Here is a 16,655-nt window from a genome sequence, read left to right on the forward strand (position 1 = left end):
TTTTTATAGCTTATCAACTCTCAGTGTTCGATTATAGTTTTTTCCAGTTATCCCTGAGTTAGCTTTTTGCTGAGGGGCTTATGCCATTTTGTTGCTTCACGCATCCTTTCATGTAACCTATCCTGTATTTAACTAGGTATAGCAATGGTATATCACACCCAAAAATTGGTGAATTTCACCCGAAAATGTAACAGACAAATTAGGGAATTTTTTTAACCTGTCTACTAGGTAGAGCAGTAGTATATCACACCCAAAATTTGGTGAATTTCACCCGAAAATGTAACAGACAAATTAGTGATTTTTTTTTACCTGTCTACTAGGTATAGCAGTGGTATATCACACACAAAAATTGGTGAATTTCACTCGAAAATGTAACAGACAAATTAGGGAATTTTTTTAACCTGTCTACTAGGTAGAGCAGTGGTATATCACACCCAAAATTTGGTGAATTTCACCCGAAAATGTAACAGACAAATTAGTGATTTTTTTTTACCTGTCTACTAGGTATAGCAGTGGTATATCACACACAAAAATTGGTGAATTTCACTCGAAAATGTAACAGACAAATTTGTGAATTTTTTTAGCCTGTCTACTAAGTATAGCAGTGGTATATAACACCCAAATATTGGTGAATTACACCCGAAAAAGTAACAGACAAATTTGTGAATTTTTTTTAACATGTCTACTAGGTAGAGCAGTGGTATATCACAGCCAAAATTTGGTTAATTTCCCCAAAAAATGTAACAGACAAATTAGTAAAATGACATAAAATAAAATACTTACAAATAAAAAAAATAACTTGATTTATGAGGTGGAGGTCCATATGGAGTAGGAGTTTGAGGAGTCGGTGGACGTAGCGGTGTAGGTTGAAGTAGTGGTGGAGGAGGACGCCAACACTGGTTTTAGGTTTTAATTTAATTTAATTTTTTTAGGATACACTCCACAAGAGTGTGAAATATCCAAAATACAAGAATGAGCAATTGCGCTGTACTATAACAATGGCTGGTTAAGGCCGGTATACATGTCTATTCTGCACAAGGTACGGACAAGTCCTGTGGGATCCACGCTTGGTTCATTTTAATGAACGTGAGCTTGTCCACATTGGCTGTGGACAGGTGGCTGCGCTTGTCTGTGATGATGCCTCCTGCCGTGCTGAATACACGTTCAGAGAGTACACTGGCTGCAGGGCAGGCCAGCACCTCCAAGGCGTAAAGGGCAAGCTCAGGCCATGTGCCCAATTTAGAGACCCAGAAGTTGAAGGGGGCAGACCCATCAGTCAGTACGTGTTGGCGTGTGCACACATACTGCTCCACCATGTTGGTGAAATGCTGCCTCCTGCTAAGACGTTCCATATCAGCTGGTGGTGCTGGTTGTTGTGGCGTGTTGACAAAACTTTTCCACATTTCGGACATACTAACCCTGCCTTCTGAGGTGCTGGCGGTGCACCAGCTGCGTTGGTGACCTCTTCCTCCTCCTCTGCCTTTGCCTTGTGCTTCTACTGTGCCCACGCTGTCAGGTGGGAATGCCACCAGCAGCGCGTCTACCAGTGTGTGCTTGTACTCGCACATCTTACGATCACGCTCCAGTGAGGGAATTAAGGACGGTATGTTGTCCTTGTAACGGGGATCAAGCTGCGTGGCCACCCAGTAATCAGCACAAGTTAGAATGTCGGCAACTCAGCGGTTGTTGCGGAGTCACTGCAGCATGCAATCGCTCATGTGTGCCAGGCTGCCCAGAGGCAACGAAAAGCTGTCCTCTGTGGGAGGTGTATCGTCTGTGTCCTCTGTATCCCCCCAGCCATGCACTAGTGATGGCCATGAGCTGGTCTGGGTGCCACCCTGCTGTGAACATGATTCCTCCTCCTCCATCTCCTCCTCCTAAGCCTCCACCTCATCATCCTCCAGAACTGTGCCCTGGCTGGACAATTGTGTACCTGGCGTTTGTGGGAGCAGAAACCCACCCTCTGAGCCACTTCTGAATGACTGGCTGGAAACCCTATGAATTGATCCCTCTTCCTCCTCCTCCTGTGCCACATCCTCTTCCATCATCGCCAGCAGCGTTTTTTCAAGGAGACGTAGAAGTGGGATAGTAACGCTGATAACAGCGTTATCGCCACTGGCCATGTTGGTGGAGTACTGGAAACAGAGCATCAAGGAACACAGGTCTCGCATGGAGGCCCAGTCATTGGTGGTGAAGTGGTGCTGTTCCGCAGAGCGACTCACCCGTGCGTGCTGCAGCTGAAACTCCACTATTACCTGCTGCTGCTCGCACAGTCTGGCCAGCATATGCAAGGTGGAGTTCCACCTTTTGGGCACGTCGCATATGAGGCGGTGACCGGGAAGGCCGAAGTTATGCTGCAGCACTGACAGGCAAGCAGCAGCAGAGTGATAACGCCGAAAGCGCGCACAGACGGCCCACACTTTATGCAGCAGCTCTGACATATCGGAGTAATTTTTAAGGAATCTCTGCACCACCAAATTCAGCACATGTGCCAGGCAAGGGATGTGCTTCAAACCGGCTAGTCCCAGAGCTGCTACGAGATTTTGCCCATTATCGCACACCACGAGGCCGGGCTTGAGGCTCACTGGCACCAACCACTCATCGGTCTGTTGTTCAAGGCCTGTCCACAGCTCCTGCACGGTGTGGGGTTTGTCCCCCAAACAGATAAGTTTTAAAACTGCCTGCTGTTGTTTACCCCTGGCTGTGCTGAAGTTGGTGGTGAAGGTGTTACGCTGACTGGATGAGGAGCCGGTAGAGGATGAGGAAGCGGAGTAGGAGGAGGAAGCAACAGGAGGCAAACTGAAGCGCCCTGCAATCCTCGGTGGTGGAAGGACAGGCGGGAAAATGCTATCCGCCTCAGACGCAGCCGCCACTTCATTTACCAAGTGTGATGTTATGGAGATATAACGTCCCTGACGATGCTTACTGGTCCACGTATCCGTAGTGAGGTGCACCTTGCCACAGATGGCATTGCTCAGTGCACACCTGATTTTGTCCCCCACTTGGTTGTGCAGGGAAGGGATGGCACGCCTGGAAAAATAGTGGCGGCTGGGCATGATGTAATGTGGGACAGCCACTGCCATAAGGCTTTTAAAATTCTCCGTCTCCACCAGACGGAATGACAGCATTTCAAAGGCCAGTAATTTTGAAATACTGGCATTCAGGCCCAGGGATCGCTGGTGGGTAGGGGGGTACTTCATCTTCCTCTCCAGCGTTTGGGAGATGGAGAGCTGAACGCTTCCGTGGGACATTGTGGAGATGCTTGGTGACCCAGGTGGTGGTGTTGCTGGCAGATCCTCTGTTTGCGGGGTGGCAGGTGGCACTGTCACTCCAGAGGTGGATGAAGAGGCCGAGACTGCAGCAGAAGAGGAAGCAGGAGGAGCCAGAGACCTTCTTTGTTTTTGTGGTGTCTACTCCACTGCAGCTCGTGCTTTGCACTTAGATGCCTGGTCATGCAGGTTGTGCTCAGGTTGAGAACGTTTATGCCTCGATTTAGGCTCTGATTGCACAGCGTGCAAACCACTCGTGTCTTGTCGTCGGCACATTGTCTGAAGAACTGCCACACCAGTGAACTCCTTGGAGCTGGCTTTGGTGTGCTCGGTCCCTTGCTGTGGTGGGCAGCAGCAGGCGTACTGTCTAGAGGACGGCCGCTCCGCTTTTGCACCCTGCTCCCTCTTCTGCTGTGCTGTAGCTCTGTGCGACCACCGCCTCTTCCTCCGAACTACACAGGTCACTCGCATGACCTTGATTCCATGTGGGGTCGAGGACCTCATCGTCCTCCACATCATCTTCCACCCAGTCTTCACCCCTGCCCTCCTTGCCGGTCTGCACACTTTCGAAAGCCCCAGCAGTTGGCACCTGCATTTCGTGATCATCCGAGACGTCCTGCGATGGTCCTCCCATGTACTTATCTTGAAACATAAGTGGTTGGGCATCTGTGCACTCAATCTCTTCCACTACTGGGGAAGGGCTAAGTGAATGGCCCTGAGAAACCCTGCTTACAGAGTCATCAAAAAGCAGAAGAGACTGCTGCATGACTTGGGGCTCAGACTGCTTGGCTGATTTGCAAGGGGGTGAGGTGAAAGACTGATGGACATCGGCTGCATGTGCCAACTCTGATCTTTAAGCAGGAGACTGGGTGGGAGACAATGTGAAGGAACTGGAGGCACTGTAAGCAACCCAATCTACTACCGCTTGTACTTGTTCTGGCCTCACCATTCATAGAGCCTCATTAGGCCCGACCAAATACCGCTGCAGGTTCTGTTGCCTACTCTCACCTGATGAAGGTGTTTTACTTGTGCATGTAGCTGGCACAGATCGACCACGTCCTCTCCCTGCAACAGGAGCTCCACCAGCAGTACCACGACCGGGGCCACGTCCCTTATTTGACGCTCTCCTCATATTTCTCAAATTTAGGATCTTGCCCTAAATGGGTGTTTTTTTAATAGCAGAATAGAACCACAGTATCTAAAGGGTGTCTCACACGTACAGATGCAGACTAGGCCGCAATTTAAGATTTTTGCCTAAAATGGGTGTTTTTTTTAATAGCAGAAAAGAACAACCGCATCTAAAAGGTGTATCTCACACGTACAGATGCAAACTAGGCCGCAATTTAAGATTTTTGCCCAAAATGGGTGTTTTTTTAATAGCAGAATAGAACAATAGTATCTAAAGGGTGTATCTCACAATGACATATGCAGAAAAGGTTGAAAAATGTAGTTTTTTGCCCTAAATGTGTTTTTTTTAAATAGCTGAATAGAACAACAGTATGTAAAGTGTGTATCTCACACGTACAGATGCAGACTAGGCCGCAATTTAAGATTTTTGCCCAAATTTGGTGTTTTTTTAATAGCAGAATAGAACCACAGTATGTAAAGGGTGTATCTCACATGTACAGATGCAGAATAGGCCGCAATTTTTAAGATTTTTGCCCAAAATGTGTGTTTTTTTTAATAGCAGAATAGAACCACAGTATGTAAAGGTGTATCTCACAATGACATATGCAGCAAAGGCTGAACAATTTAGTTTTTTGCCCTAAATGGGTGTTTTTTTAATAGCAGAAAAGAACAGTATGTAAAGGGTGTATCACACAATGACAGATGCAGCAAAAGCTGTAATATTAAGTATTTTGCCCAAAAAGGATGTTTTTATTACTAACAGAATATGACAGCTGTATATAACGCTTGAATTTCACACGTACAGATGCAGCAAGGGCTGTAAAATTGTATATTTTGCCCAAAATGGGTGTTTTTTAAAACCCAGAAAATTATAGCTGTATTTCTAGCTTAAATTGCACACTGACTAATGCTGCAAAGGCACCAGATGTAGGATATTGCCAAAAAAGGGTGTTTTTTTAAAACCAGATTATTATTGCAGTATTTCAAGCTTGGATTTGAATGTCACAAAACCACAGATGCAGTGCTGGTGCACTGAGCTTGCATAAAATGGCCGCCGCCGCCCACCTAGCTAACAGAAGGATAAAAGTTATTTTTCTCGGTCACTGGGCTCAGGGCAGGGTAAAAAGATTGTGCACTGCACCCACACAACTATATCTATGTAGATTGCCGAGTTCAATTGGAGTTCTGATAACAGATTCTGTCCTATTCTCTCCCCCACAGCAGCAGCATCCTCTCCCTACACTGGGCACAGCAGAGTGACGTGCAGCGCTACGGGACTCCAGCTTATATAGAGGCTGGGTCACATGCTGCACTGGCCAATCACAGCCATGCCATTAGTAGGCATGGCTGTGATGGCCTCTTGGGGCAAGTAGTATGACGCTTGTTGATTGCCTGCTCTGCAGCCTTTCAAAAAGCGCTATGAAATCGCCGAACACCGAACCCGAACCCGGACTTTTACAGAAATGTTCGGGTTCGGGGTCCAAAAATTCAAAAGTTTGGTACGAACCCGAACTTTACAGTTCGGGTTCGCTCAACCCTAATCATGGGTAGATTTTGAAACTCCTCTACAGTCGGGTATACCTAATTAATAATCCCCCATGTTTCTGTATGATGGATCTGCATTTATTTATCTAGGGATGGTATTTAACAACGAAGGGAATATGCGGCTTTTTTAAGGATGGTGTAGTAACCTTATTCTCTAGTTTAACTCTTTCTTCATGCAAAAGGGAATCGGGGTATCCTCTTGCTTTGAATTTATGTATTATGTCATTAATTCTTGTTTCTTTTACAGCGCTGTCAGAGACTATCCTATCAGCACATTGGAATTATGAGTAAGGTAGTGATTTCTTCACTGCGGGCGGATGATTACTTGTAAAATGTAAAAGGCTGTTTCTGTCTGTCTTTTTGATGTTGTATGTCAGTATGTACTTGGCCATTATCACCCTTGATGACCCATGTGTCCACAAAATTAATTTTGTGTTCATCCCAGTGCATAGTAAATTGAAGCTCATTCCATATGGAATTGAGGTAATCGGCAAATTCTTGTAGGGTTCGAATGTCGCGCCGCCACACGCAGAAAATATTGTCAATGAAACGGCGCCATAGAATACAATGTTGTATAAACAATGAGTTGTTGTAAATAAATACATTTTCAAACCAAGCCATATAACAAATAGCGTATGGAGGTGCGGCATTCGAACCCGTCGCGGTCCCGCGGCTCTGTTGAAATAATGTGTCCTGAAATAAAAAATAATTTTCATTTAAGACAATTTAAAGAAGTTGTAGAAAAAATTATTTTTCTGAAATGCTATAGGGAGAGGATGTAAGCATCCATTTTACCACATGCAAACCTTTTTCATGTTCAATTGAAGTGTAAAGACTGCATACATCGAAAGTCATTAATAAATCCTCAATGTTTAGCGAGAGGTTTGTGATTTCTCTGAGGAAATGGTTAGTGTCAAGTAAGAAAGATGGTGTACATTTGGTTAATGGAGTGAGAACTTTTTCAAAAAGCATGGCTGGCGGGGATAAAATGGAGTCAGTGGAAGCCACTATAGGGTGTCCTGGTGGATTAGTGATGGATTTGTGAATTTTAGGTAAAGTATATACAGTAGTACTGGGGTGACGGGATGTTGATTGATTAAATAATTGCCCAATTTAATATCAATGACATTTTTCTCTTGAAATATATTCACAATTTCAACAAGTTTTTTCCTTATATCAAAACCAGGGTCATGTTGTAATGGTTTATAAGTATCCCTATCTGCTAGTTGATTCAAAATTTCAGATATATGATAGTCCTTATCCATTAGCACAAGAGCACCACCTTTGTCAGCAGGCTTGAATATATTAGAATCATCGACTAGCAATGATTTAAATGCATCCCTTTCAGATTGTATTAGATTTTGAGACATGAACAGTTTGCCCTGTTCACAATGTTGTAACAATTTTGTTATGTCTCTCTGGACCAGTGATATGAAGGTCTCTACAGGATGGTGTGTCTTTCGTGGCTGAAAATGACTTTTGATTTTTAGATTGAATTGTTTCAAAGTTAGTTGGCTATGTTCAGACACCTCATCCCTCGGAGACACCCGATCACTGGTGCAGAAGTGAGCCTTTAAACGCATATTACGGTAAAAACGTTGACAGTCCATCTCTAGTCCAAAAGTGTCCAAGTGTCCAGTTGGACTAAAGGACAAACCTGTCTGTAATACTTCTAATTGACTAGGATTTAAGTTCTTAGATGATATATTAATGATCAAAGTCTCATCTGTACCTGGGATTGCGTTGTCTTTGGGGCGTTTATTCCTCCTATGATGGTGCCCTGCCCTTCTGGTGTTCTTTTTGAGTATCCAGGTAGAAGCACCATGACAGAAAGTATTAGGGCCACAGCATTCCTAAACCATAGGACCCAATTGCCCCTGGGGGGCAGGCCACCGCACATATTCTATTAGATCTAGGTCTTTGTGTTCTGAGTGGTGCTTTTACCCAGGAGGCTCTCACGGGTGTTGAGATCAGGGCAAAATAAAATAATATAACACTTGGGGAAAAAAAAGCAACCTAAGATCCCAGCACTGGAGGAAATTATTCCAAACACTTCAACAGTCACCATGAACTTTCCCTGAGTGCTGAGATAGGCTGGGACAAAAGAGATCCAGACACTCAAGAAGATCAACATGGAAAAAGTAATCCACTTTGCTTCGTTGAAACTATCTGGTAAGTTCCTGGCCAGAAATGCAACTATGAAACTGATACAAGCAAGAAGTCCCATGTACCCGAGCATGGCCCACAATAAAACATCTAAACATTCATTGCATTGAAAGATGATGACTCCAGCCTTTATCTTAAGGTTCTTCTCTGGAAATGGAGGGCAATGCAAAATCCAGAACACACAAATGAAAATCTGCATGCAGGTACAGATTACAATGACTATAGCAGGAATTTTTGGTCCTAACCACTTTCTCATATTGCTTCCAGGTTTGGTTGCCCGAAAAGCTATGATAACCATCAGGGTTTTAGAAAATATGCATGAAACACAAACCACAAAGATTACTCCAAAAGCTGTTTGACGCAAGAGACATGTTAATCTTTTAGGTTCTCCAATAAATAGTAGAGAGCAGAAGAAACTTAAGAACAATGAGATAAGGAGGCAGTAGGTGAGATCACTGTTATTGGCTTTGACAATGGCAGTGTCTTTGTATTTGACGAATATACACAAGACAGAAAGGGTGATGAAGGAGCAGAAGATAACAGTAGAAGTTAAGGTGACTCCAAGTGGTTCCCAGTACGACAGAAACTCTACTTCTTTAGGAAGGCACATGGTGTTGTTAGCATTGGGCGACATCTCAGCAGCACATGGAAAACAGTTGCTTGAATCTAAGAGATAAAATATAAAGACATAATAACGTTAAACTATAGACTTACATCCATCCAGTTCAACCTATTATCTTGCACCATTGGTAGACAGGAAAGAAAAAAACCTCCATAAGGGAGAAGCTAATTTCTTCATTGTATGGGAAAAATTATTTACCGACTTCAAATCTGCCTGGATCAAAAACCCTTCTCCAGACATCCAGGTCCCTCTTGGACTTATTGACCACCATCACAAGCTCCTCTGGCAGAGAGCTCTATAGTCTCACAGTAAAGAATGCCCTTCCATGTAGTTGTAGAAGCCTTCTTTTCTCTAGATGAAGGGGATGTTCCTTTGGCATGGAGATCTCTGTACTTACCCCTGATATATTTACACACAGTTATTGGATCATCCCTCTTCTAGTTTTTGGTCTAAACTAAATAACTCAAATTTATGAAATTCAAGTTTGATTTGAGAAAAGCTTCTCTGTTCTTGGTCTGAATATAATAATTAGAGATGAGCGAATCGAATCCCACGAAGTGGAATTCGATCCGAATTTCAAGATAAATTTGATTCGCCTCGAAGCCGAATTACCTTGTTCTTAGTGTTAGCGAATCGATTTAACCTGAACTAGTGTAAAAAACAAAAAAAATTCATACTAACCTCTTCCATTTGCTTGCGAAGGGGGCCGCCAGCCGCCATCTTGATTGAAGATCTCGGCCGAAATCCCGTGCGCAGTGACGTATGACGTCACCATGCCGGCTGGCGTGATGATGTAATCTCGCGCAACACGAGATTTCGCACCAGATCCTCAAGAAAGATGGCGGTGGCCGGTTCGTCGTGAGCAAATGGAGGCGGTAAGTTTGATTTAAAAAAAAAATGTTATGTTAATTTTACACAGTTTTTACACTCAGATGCCATGATCATGTATGAACACGACATCTGAGGGGTACAATGAAGGGGGCAGCGCTATCGCAGCTCCCTGTGATTGCACCCGCTAGTTATAAAAAAATGCGCTTCATGACGAAGTCGGCCGAATCAAACTTTTCAAAAATTCGCTCATCTCTAATAACGATGAGAGTTGGTCACTAGTTTGCTTAGATGTGCTCATTGCAAAATCGTAATTAAAAGATGAGATGAGATGAGGGCTCACATAGTAGGTAACCGTTTAGGCCACCATTTGTGGGGTAGAGAGGAATTTCTTGAAATTAATTTTAGGTCCCATTTGAATGAATTTTAATTGAGAGGTTCGCTTTGGGTAAGAAATAATAAATTTTACCTGAAAAGAAACTGCTCAGGTTTCTGTGAAAAGTCATGTAGGACAATCTGAGGTCTCCAGGGACTGTATAAAACCCAGATTTATGCTTTTTAAAATTAAAAAATGATTCCGAAATTATTTCTTTGACGGGGCAAAGCCTGATGGTGTTTATAGTTTACTAGCAGAAGGACCCGGCTTCGCACGGGTATATTTCATCTATTTAATTAAATGTTTCTGTGTGTCATTGAAAGATATCGACAGTATCCCCCATAACAGTGACCTCTACAGCACCCCGCCCCCTTAACAGTGAACTCCACAGCCCCTCACCCCTTAACACTGACTCCCCCCACAGTGTCCCACCAGTAGTATAGGGCTGGACATCTCGTCAAATTCAAAGTGACGGGTGGCACGCCCCTTTTCCACCTATAACCCCATTCACTCTGTCCACAGCCCTACTCCGTTGCCCGCTCCAAATTCCACCTACATGCCGCCCATTCAAATCCCCTTTTAGGCTACTTTCACACTCGCGTTTGGTGCAGATCCGTCATGGATCTGCACAGACGGATCCGTTCAGATAATACAACCGTCTGCATCCATTCAGAACTTATCCATTTGTATTATCTTTAACATAGCCAAGACGGATCCATCTTGAACAATGGAGGACGGATCCATTTTCTATTGTGCCAGATTTTGTCAGAGATAACGGATCCGTCCCTGTTGACTTACATTGTGTGTCAGGATGGATCCGTTTGGCTCAGTTTTGTCAGATGGACACCAAAACGCTGCAAGCAGCTTTTTGGTGTCCGCCTCCAAAGCAGAATGGATATGGAGGCAGAATGGAGCCAAACTGATGCATTCTTAGCGGATCCTTATCAATTCAGAATGCATTAAGGGCAAAACAAAATTTGTTCATTTACATCTACCTGTTCCATGTACCAACTTCTGCCTGACTTCTTACATTGACCCTTCACCGCCTGACCCGACCACTGCCCTTTCTCAATTCTGAGCCTGAGCTACCTGTCCTGGCCTTTAACTGTTTACCATATTGTTTGTACTCTCCCTGCCCTGACCTCATACTATCCCTGACTATGATTTTGCCTGATCCCTTGGTGCTCTGCACCAGTGTTTTTTGACACCCATGGGTCAGCAATCACTTAAAGGGGTTTATTTTCACCCAGACAGCCCCCCTGAGGCTAGCATCGGAGCAACTCATGCTCCGATGCACTCCTTTGCCCTGCGCTAGATCGCGCAGAGCACGGGCTCTTTTGTTTTCAATAACACACTGCCGGGCGGAAACTTTACCGGCTCTGAGGGGCGGACTTTAGCTCTGCCCTAGCCATTTTACTGGCTAGAGCAGAGCTAAATCCCGCCCATCAGTGCTGGTGACGTCACCAGGGTTCTGTCAGCCCCATGAAGAGCCCCGGTACGACACCGGATCTCCAAAAAATGCCTTTGCCCTGCACAATTTAGCGCAGGGCAAAGGAGAGAATCGGAGCATGAACTGCTTCGATGCTCATGTCAGGGGGGCTGCCGGGGTGAAAATGGAGGGATGTCCGGGTTCAACTCTGAACCCGGACAACCCCTTTAAGACTACTCAAAGAGGTAGCAGTCTGGTGGCTCCCTGCAGTGGAGACCAGATCCCTGTATAGTGCTTAAAGGGTGAGGATCTTGTATGCCACTTAGAAAACTCTTGGTAGTTGCCCTAAGTAAAATCTATTCAAGTGACAGCAGATGCACATCAGCTCCATTACGATAATGCAGTACTAATAACCTCAGCACAAGATGTGCATTTAGAATTTTAACAAAAATGAAAGCAGATTGTAGCCTTTGAGATACTTGGTTTAAAATACTAGATAATACTCTACAATAATCTACAAAAGTGGTACTTAAGGGTTTGTATGGGGGTTAAATGGTTGATAGTAGGTTTTAGTTAATTGAGGACACTAGTATAGAGCTTTGGTTGAGTTTAGCAAGGACCAAATAAAATATCTGAATATACCTGTTTGGTTGGATATTTCACCTTCTGAACAAGGAATACAGTCATAACAACACACTGGTTGCCCTTTTCGAGCAGCTTTCCAGAATCCAGAGGAGCAGCTTTCGCTGCATACTGAGCTGGGGACCTAAGAATAGTAAGAAAATATTACATTATAACATTATGGTGTTTATATGTATATAGTCCTCTAACAGTAAATATGACATGGTACCTCGCTGCCACCTGTGATCCATCTGATAGCTGTGATATTGATGCTCAATTCATTTTCTTTAGCTTGGCATAAATTGTACCGTCCAACTGTATCAAAGTGAATAACACCATCTGAGTTCCTATGCCAGTTTAGAAGGTCATAGTCAGTTGGAGGGTTTCCATTGGCATCGAAGAACATTTCTTCTCCCATCCGATTTTTGAAATAGACATGCCTCAAGTGGTGGAAAACCTAGAGAATAGATAGGTTCCATATTTTTTTTTATTTAGTAAAGATTACAAGGTAAACAAATGACTTCCACAGCTATGACTTCCATAGTTGAAATTTCACCTGTGCTCATCTCCAAATACAGTACTGTGCAAAGGTTTTAGGCAGCTACTTAAAACTCTCCTGAAAGTGATGAAATGGCAGCCATCAAGTCTGTCTTACATGAAGAGATAGAAGGACTAGAGCAATCCTACAACCACAGGAGATGTTTAGTACTCCAAGATGTCTGAAACAACTGCCCTGCTGAGTTCCTTCAAAAACTCTGTGCAAGTATACCTGTGCAAGTGGTGCTGAAGGCAAAGGGTGGTTACACCAAATATGGATTGTATTTAGATTGGTCTTATTCATCCACTTAGCATTTTGTTAATTGATAAAAAATATAAGAAATAAATTTGAAGTACACACATAAATTGACAAAAGAACGCTTTATAACATTCAGTACTCCATTGAGTACTGAAAGGAATGTGTCATCAAGAGTAATTAGATGGTTCACCATCAATATCACTATCAATATAAACATATAAAAAGTTGATTTTAAATAAAAGCATACAATCCGAAAATAAACTTTACCTGCCAAGGCTTTATGTTGGTCAGGTCTCCACATTTTTCACATGTGGTGGACTCCTGATGCAGAGCATAGGGAAAGATTACATTATGGACAGCATGAGCTACTGAGTATAATGCATTGTATATTAAATATTGCCCCCTGAAGTCAGCATTATAGGAGCCATACTGGATGCTCATGTACGATTTCAGTTTCTCCTCTCCAGTGCACCACAGAGTCCCATTATCTCCACTAGAACCAACACTTGGCCAACGACAACCTAGAACCAGCTCCCAAAACTTTTCTATGAAGATGTCTTCAGGGAGCAAGGCAGATGGTTGGAGTCTCAGTAAATATTCTTTAAACCCTGGCATATCTACTTCATGTAATATAAAGCCAATAGTACCAGCTAATAGATGACTGTATCTTGATATAGACAACATTGGTGAGTTTGACCAGCCGTTACTAGCGAGCCAGATTCTCTCCACATCCTTACGCTCTAAAAGCAATTCCATCAGCTTGTTGATCTCAGGATCCCTGGAGAACAGGATGATAACCTTTGCTGAGGAATGAATGATGGTGTTTGCTATGGCCTGAAGTTTTTCTAAAGAAGTCCCTTGCCCAAATGTCTCATGGTAAGCGATGCACACACCCAACTTCTGCAGTTCCTCTTTGAGGATCTGTGACCCTAAAATTCCATAGTCATTATTGAGAGATAGCAATCCAACCCATTTCCAACCCATGAAAGAGATCAATTTGGCCAAAGCTTTTGACTGTTTGTTATCACTAGGAACAGTACGAAAAAATGTTGGATATAAGAAACGATCACTCAATGAGTGTATGGTTGCAGCATAGCTGACCTGAAATGAAAATAGTACAAAAATAATGGCAGTATTAATCAAAATATGCAAAAACATTAACAAAACTATCAGATAGAGTCATCCTTTTCACCCTAAATCTCAGTTATGTCTGTTTCTAAAACTGGAGTGACTAAGTACTGACAAAAGTAAAGTGCAAATCTGTGGTTACAATCCATAATATAAAAAATAAATTCTAAGCTTGGACATACACTGACGAGCAAAAGGGTAACAATGTTTAGAACTTTTGACTTTCAGGCTCTGCTTACCATACACTACAGATAGACAATCATCTTGGCTATCTCATACAGAAATTGGACTTGAAACTATTTAGAATATGATTAGGTATGCAGGTTCTTGTTATGTAACTGCATTGTTACTGTTTTGCTCCAAAAATTCGAAATTTCGATTTTTATTATTTTGTTAGTATCTTGTAAATCCACCTTTGGCTTTCAATACCGCCTAAATCCTTCTGGGCATACTATCGATCAGATTCAAGCATGCCTCAGACGAATTCTGTTCCTAGGTCTCTTCTACACGTTCCCAATGCTGGTGCATACTCGTTGACTCACTTGGGTACGAATACAGGTTTTTCTTCAACTCTTCCCACAAGTGTTCAATTGGGTTGAGGTCTGGGGACTGTGTGGGCCAATCCAGCACCTCTACTTCATTGTAATTTAACCATTTCATCGCCAATCTTGACTTATGCTTCGGGTGGTTGTCCTGCTGGAACACTGTGTTGTCCTTTTCATACCCATAGTACTCGAGTGTACGAAGTAACTTGTCTTGTAGGATACTCACATATAGCTCAGCATTGAGACCATCATAGATCCTGGTCAAGTATTCAACACATTTGGCTGTGAAACAACCCCATATCATCAGGCTTCCTCCACCGAACTTGACAGTTCCTTAAATTTCTTGATCCGTTAGCCCCTTTTTCCTTGTTTCTTCTAGACCCATTTGCACCCATCAGTGCCCAGTCTCTTGACTTTCGTCTCATCGCTCCAAATCAACTGTTTTCACTTTTCGTACTTTTTTGCAAACTCAAGTCGATGCTTCTTATGACGATATTGAAGTTGAGGCTTCTTCACCTTTTTTCGGCCACCATTCCAGACGTGCATGGTGTACAGTGCTTGCATGGACGTCTGTGATCTCACTATTAAGAAGCATACGAGAAAACTCCACTGCTATGTTTGTCAAGCCAGAATTCATAGATCTTGTGATGATACGACTTGTTGACTCCGATATTTTGCCTGGACGTCCACCTCTTGGCTTTGGAATGGATGAATGGACTTAATTTTGTATTTCTCCAAAGTCATGGCACTCACATGATGCAGTTTGGCAAACTTATTGGCCGAGATACTGCTATCGATGAGCTGGATGATGCTGTTTATATTTTATTGGGAAATATTCTTCATGGCTGCACCTGGATTTGAACCAGTAACCTTTTACTTGGAAATCAACCTAATAACACTGAGCTATTAGGGAATGTGAGAACAGGTTGTAATTTGTAGTATACAGGAAGAAAAAGATTGTTTCACCACCAGGAGCAAAACAGTAACAATACAGATTCATAACAAGAATCTGCATAACTAATCATATGCTAAATAGCTGCAAGTCCAATTTATGTATGAGATAGCCAAGATAATTGTGTATAAAATTATAGTAGTCTCATGTTCGTAGCTGTAGTTGATGGTCAGATATGGAGCCTGAAAGTCAAAAGTTCAAAACAATTATCTTTTTGCTCATCAGTACATATTTTTATAATACATGACCACCCAATGGGTTTAGTTCAGCAACTTCTGTTTAGCACAGGTGAGTCGTAGTAAAAATTGGCCTCAACTACTAATCTCATGATGGGTTGGGTTATCACGTTGAGGGAGATTCATCAGAACAAATACAAAGGAAACATGGAGGACAGGGTGAAGAGGTACAGTCGATGAAATTGAGCTAGGATGTTTGAGGGAGGCCTAATAGCCCTTTGCCTGTGGAAGACACTAATATTTCAAATGGCACATGGTAAGTCGGGGCCCTGCTTCTAGTTTAGCAACAACCTTCAGAAGTCATGAAGGTCTATCCAAAAACAATTTAAGAAACTGATTTCATGGATAATCTATGCATCCTATGTCCACCCTTATAATGGGCAAGTCTCTCAAATCTGGAAGTTTCCCTTCTACCCCCTCCAAAATTATTTTGGTAATAAAGTAAAAACCATAACCCCATATCCAATGAATAGATTTAAATATATGGGTTCATTATTGATTTGACATGTGGTCCACACCTGAGGATATCCATAGACACCCAATATAGCAGCCATTGCCATGGAGAAAAGTGATAAAGGGTCACCAATGATGGCAAGAGGCACCTTCTTATGACACTGATAATTTGGAATGGCCTTGTCTTCTCCTGTCAGGGCAATAAATGTCTCCAAAAGAGCACGGGATAAGTGTACACAGTTATCAAACAACTGGAAGCCCAAAGTGATGTTAGGGAGCAGAAGATCATTGGCATTGATCTCCTCAATTGCATAAACCATTGCTTGAAGCCACGTATAGGATACAGTGCTGAATCTGCAAGATAAGAGGAGAACATTCATATGTTTTATTAGTGTGAACTATCCTTTGATGTATACACCTTTCAGAAGATCTCAGAACAAAGCTGGATAAACAAAGTTGGAAAAGGCTACATAAGCCAAAGATAATTTAATATTAATTTTGTGTTTGCTCAGTTCAGAAACAATACACTAAACACTCACGAATAGCAGGTAATCTGACGGT

The 16,655-nt window shown here is 42.8% G+C and overlaps 1 protein-coding gene across 1 annotated transcript; it reads right to left on the bottom strand.

Moving 5' to 3' along the window:
- Positions 1-7,854: 7,854 nt before the first annotated feature.
- Positions 7,855-16,414, bottom strand: LOC120988911 (extracellular calcium-sensing receptor-like). The gene is made up of 5 exons (XM_040416699.1): positions 16,160-16,414; positions 13,048-13,881; positions 12,214-12,441; positions 12,006-12,129; positions 7,855-8,774 (listed from the first exon to the last, which is right to left on the bottom strand). Exons 1-5 carry the CDS (start codon positions 16,412-16,414, stop codon positions 7,855-7,857), a joined length of 2,361 nt encoding a protein of 786 aa, XP_040272633.1.
- Positions 16,415-16,655: the final 241 nt, after the last annotated feature.

Source organism: Bufo bufo, chromosome 1, assembly GCF_905171765.1.
Source record: "Bufo bufo chromosome 1, aBufBuf1.1, whole genome shotgun sequence".
NCBI lineage: Eukaryota > Metazoa > Chordata > Amphibia > Anura > Bufonidae > Bufo > Bufo bufo.

What these genes read in the sequence shown, in the direction of transcription:
- LOC120988911 (XM_040416699.1), bottom strand. Translation starts at nt 16,414, where the DNA reads ATGGTTTATGCAATTGAGGAGATCAATGCCAATGATCTTCTGCTCCCT. An exon ending in GTGTCTATGGATATCCTCAG is followed by an intron (nt 13,882 to 16,159) that starts GTGTGGACCACA and finishes TTTTCATTTCAG; the next exon opens with GTCAGCTATGCTGCAACCAT. An exon ending in TGAAATATCCAACCAAACAG is followed by an intron (nt 8,775 to 12,005) that starts GTATATTCAGAT and finishes TTTATCTCTTAG; the next exon opens with ATTCAAGCAACTGTTTTCCA.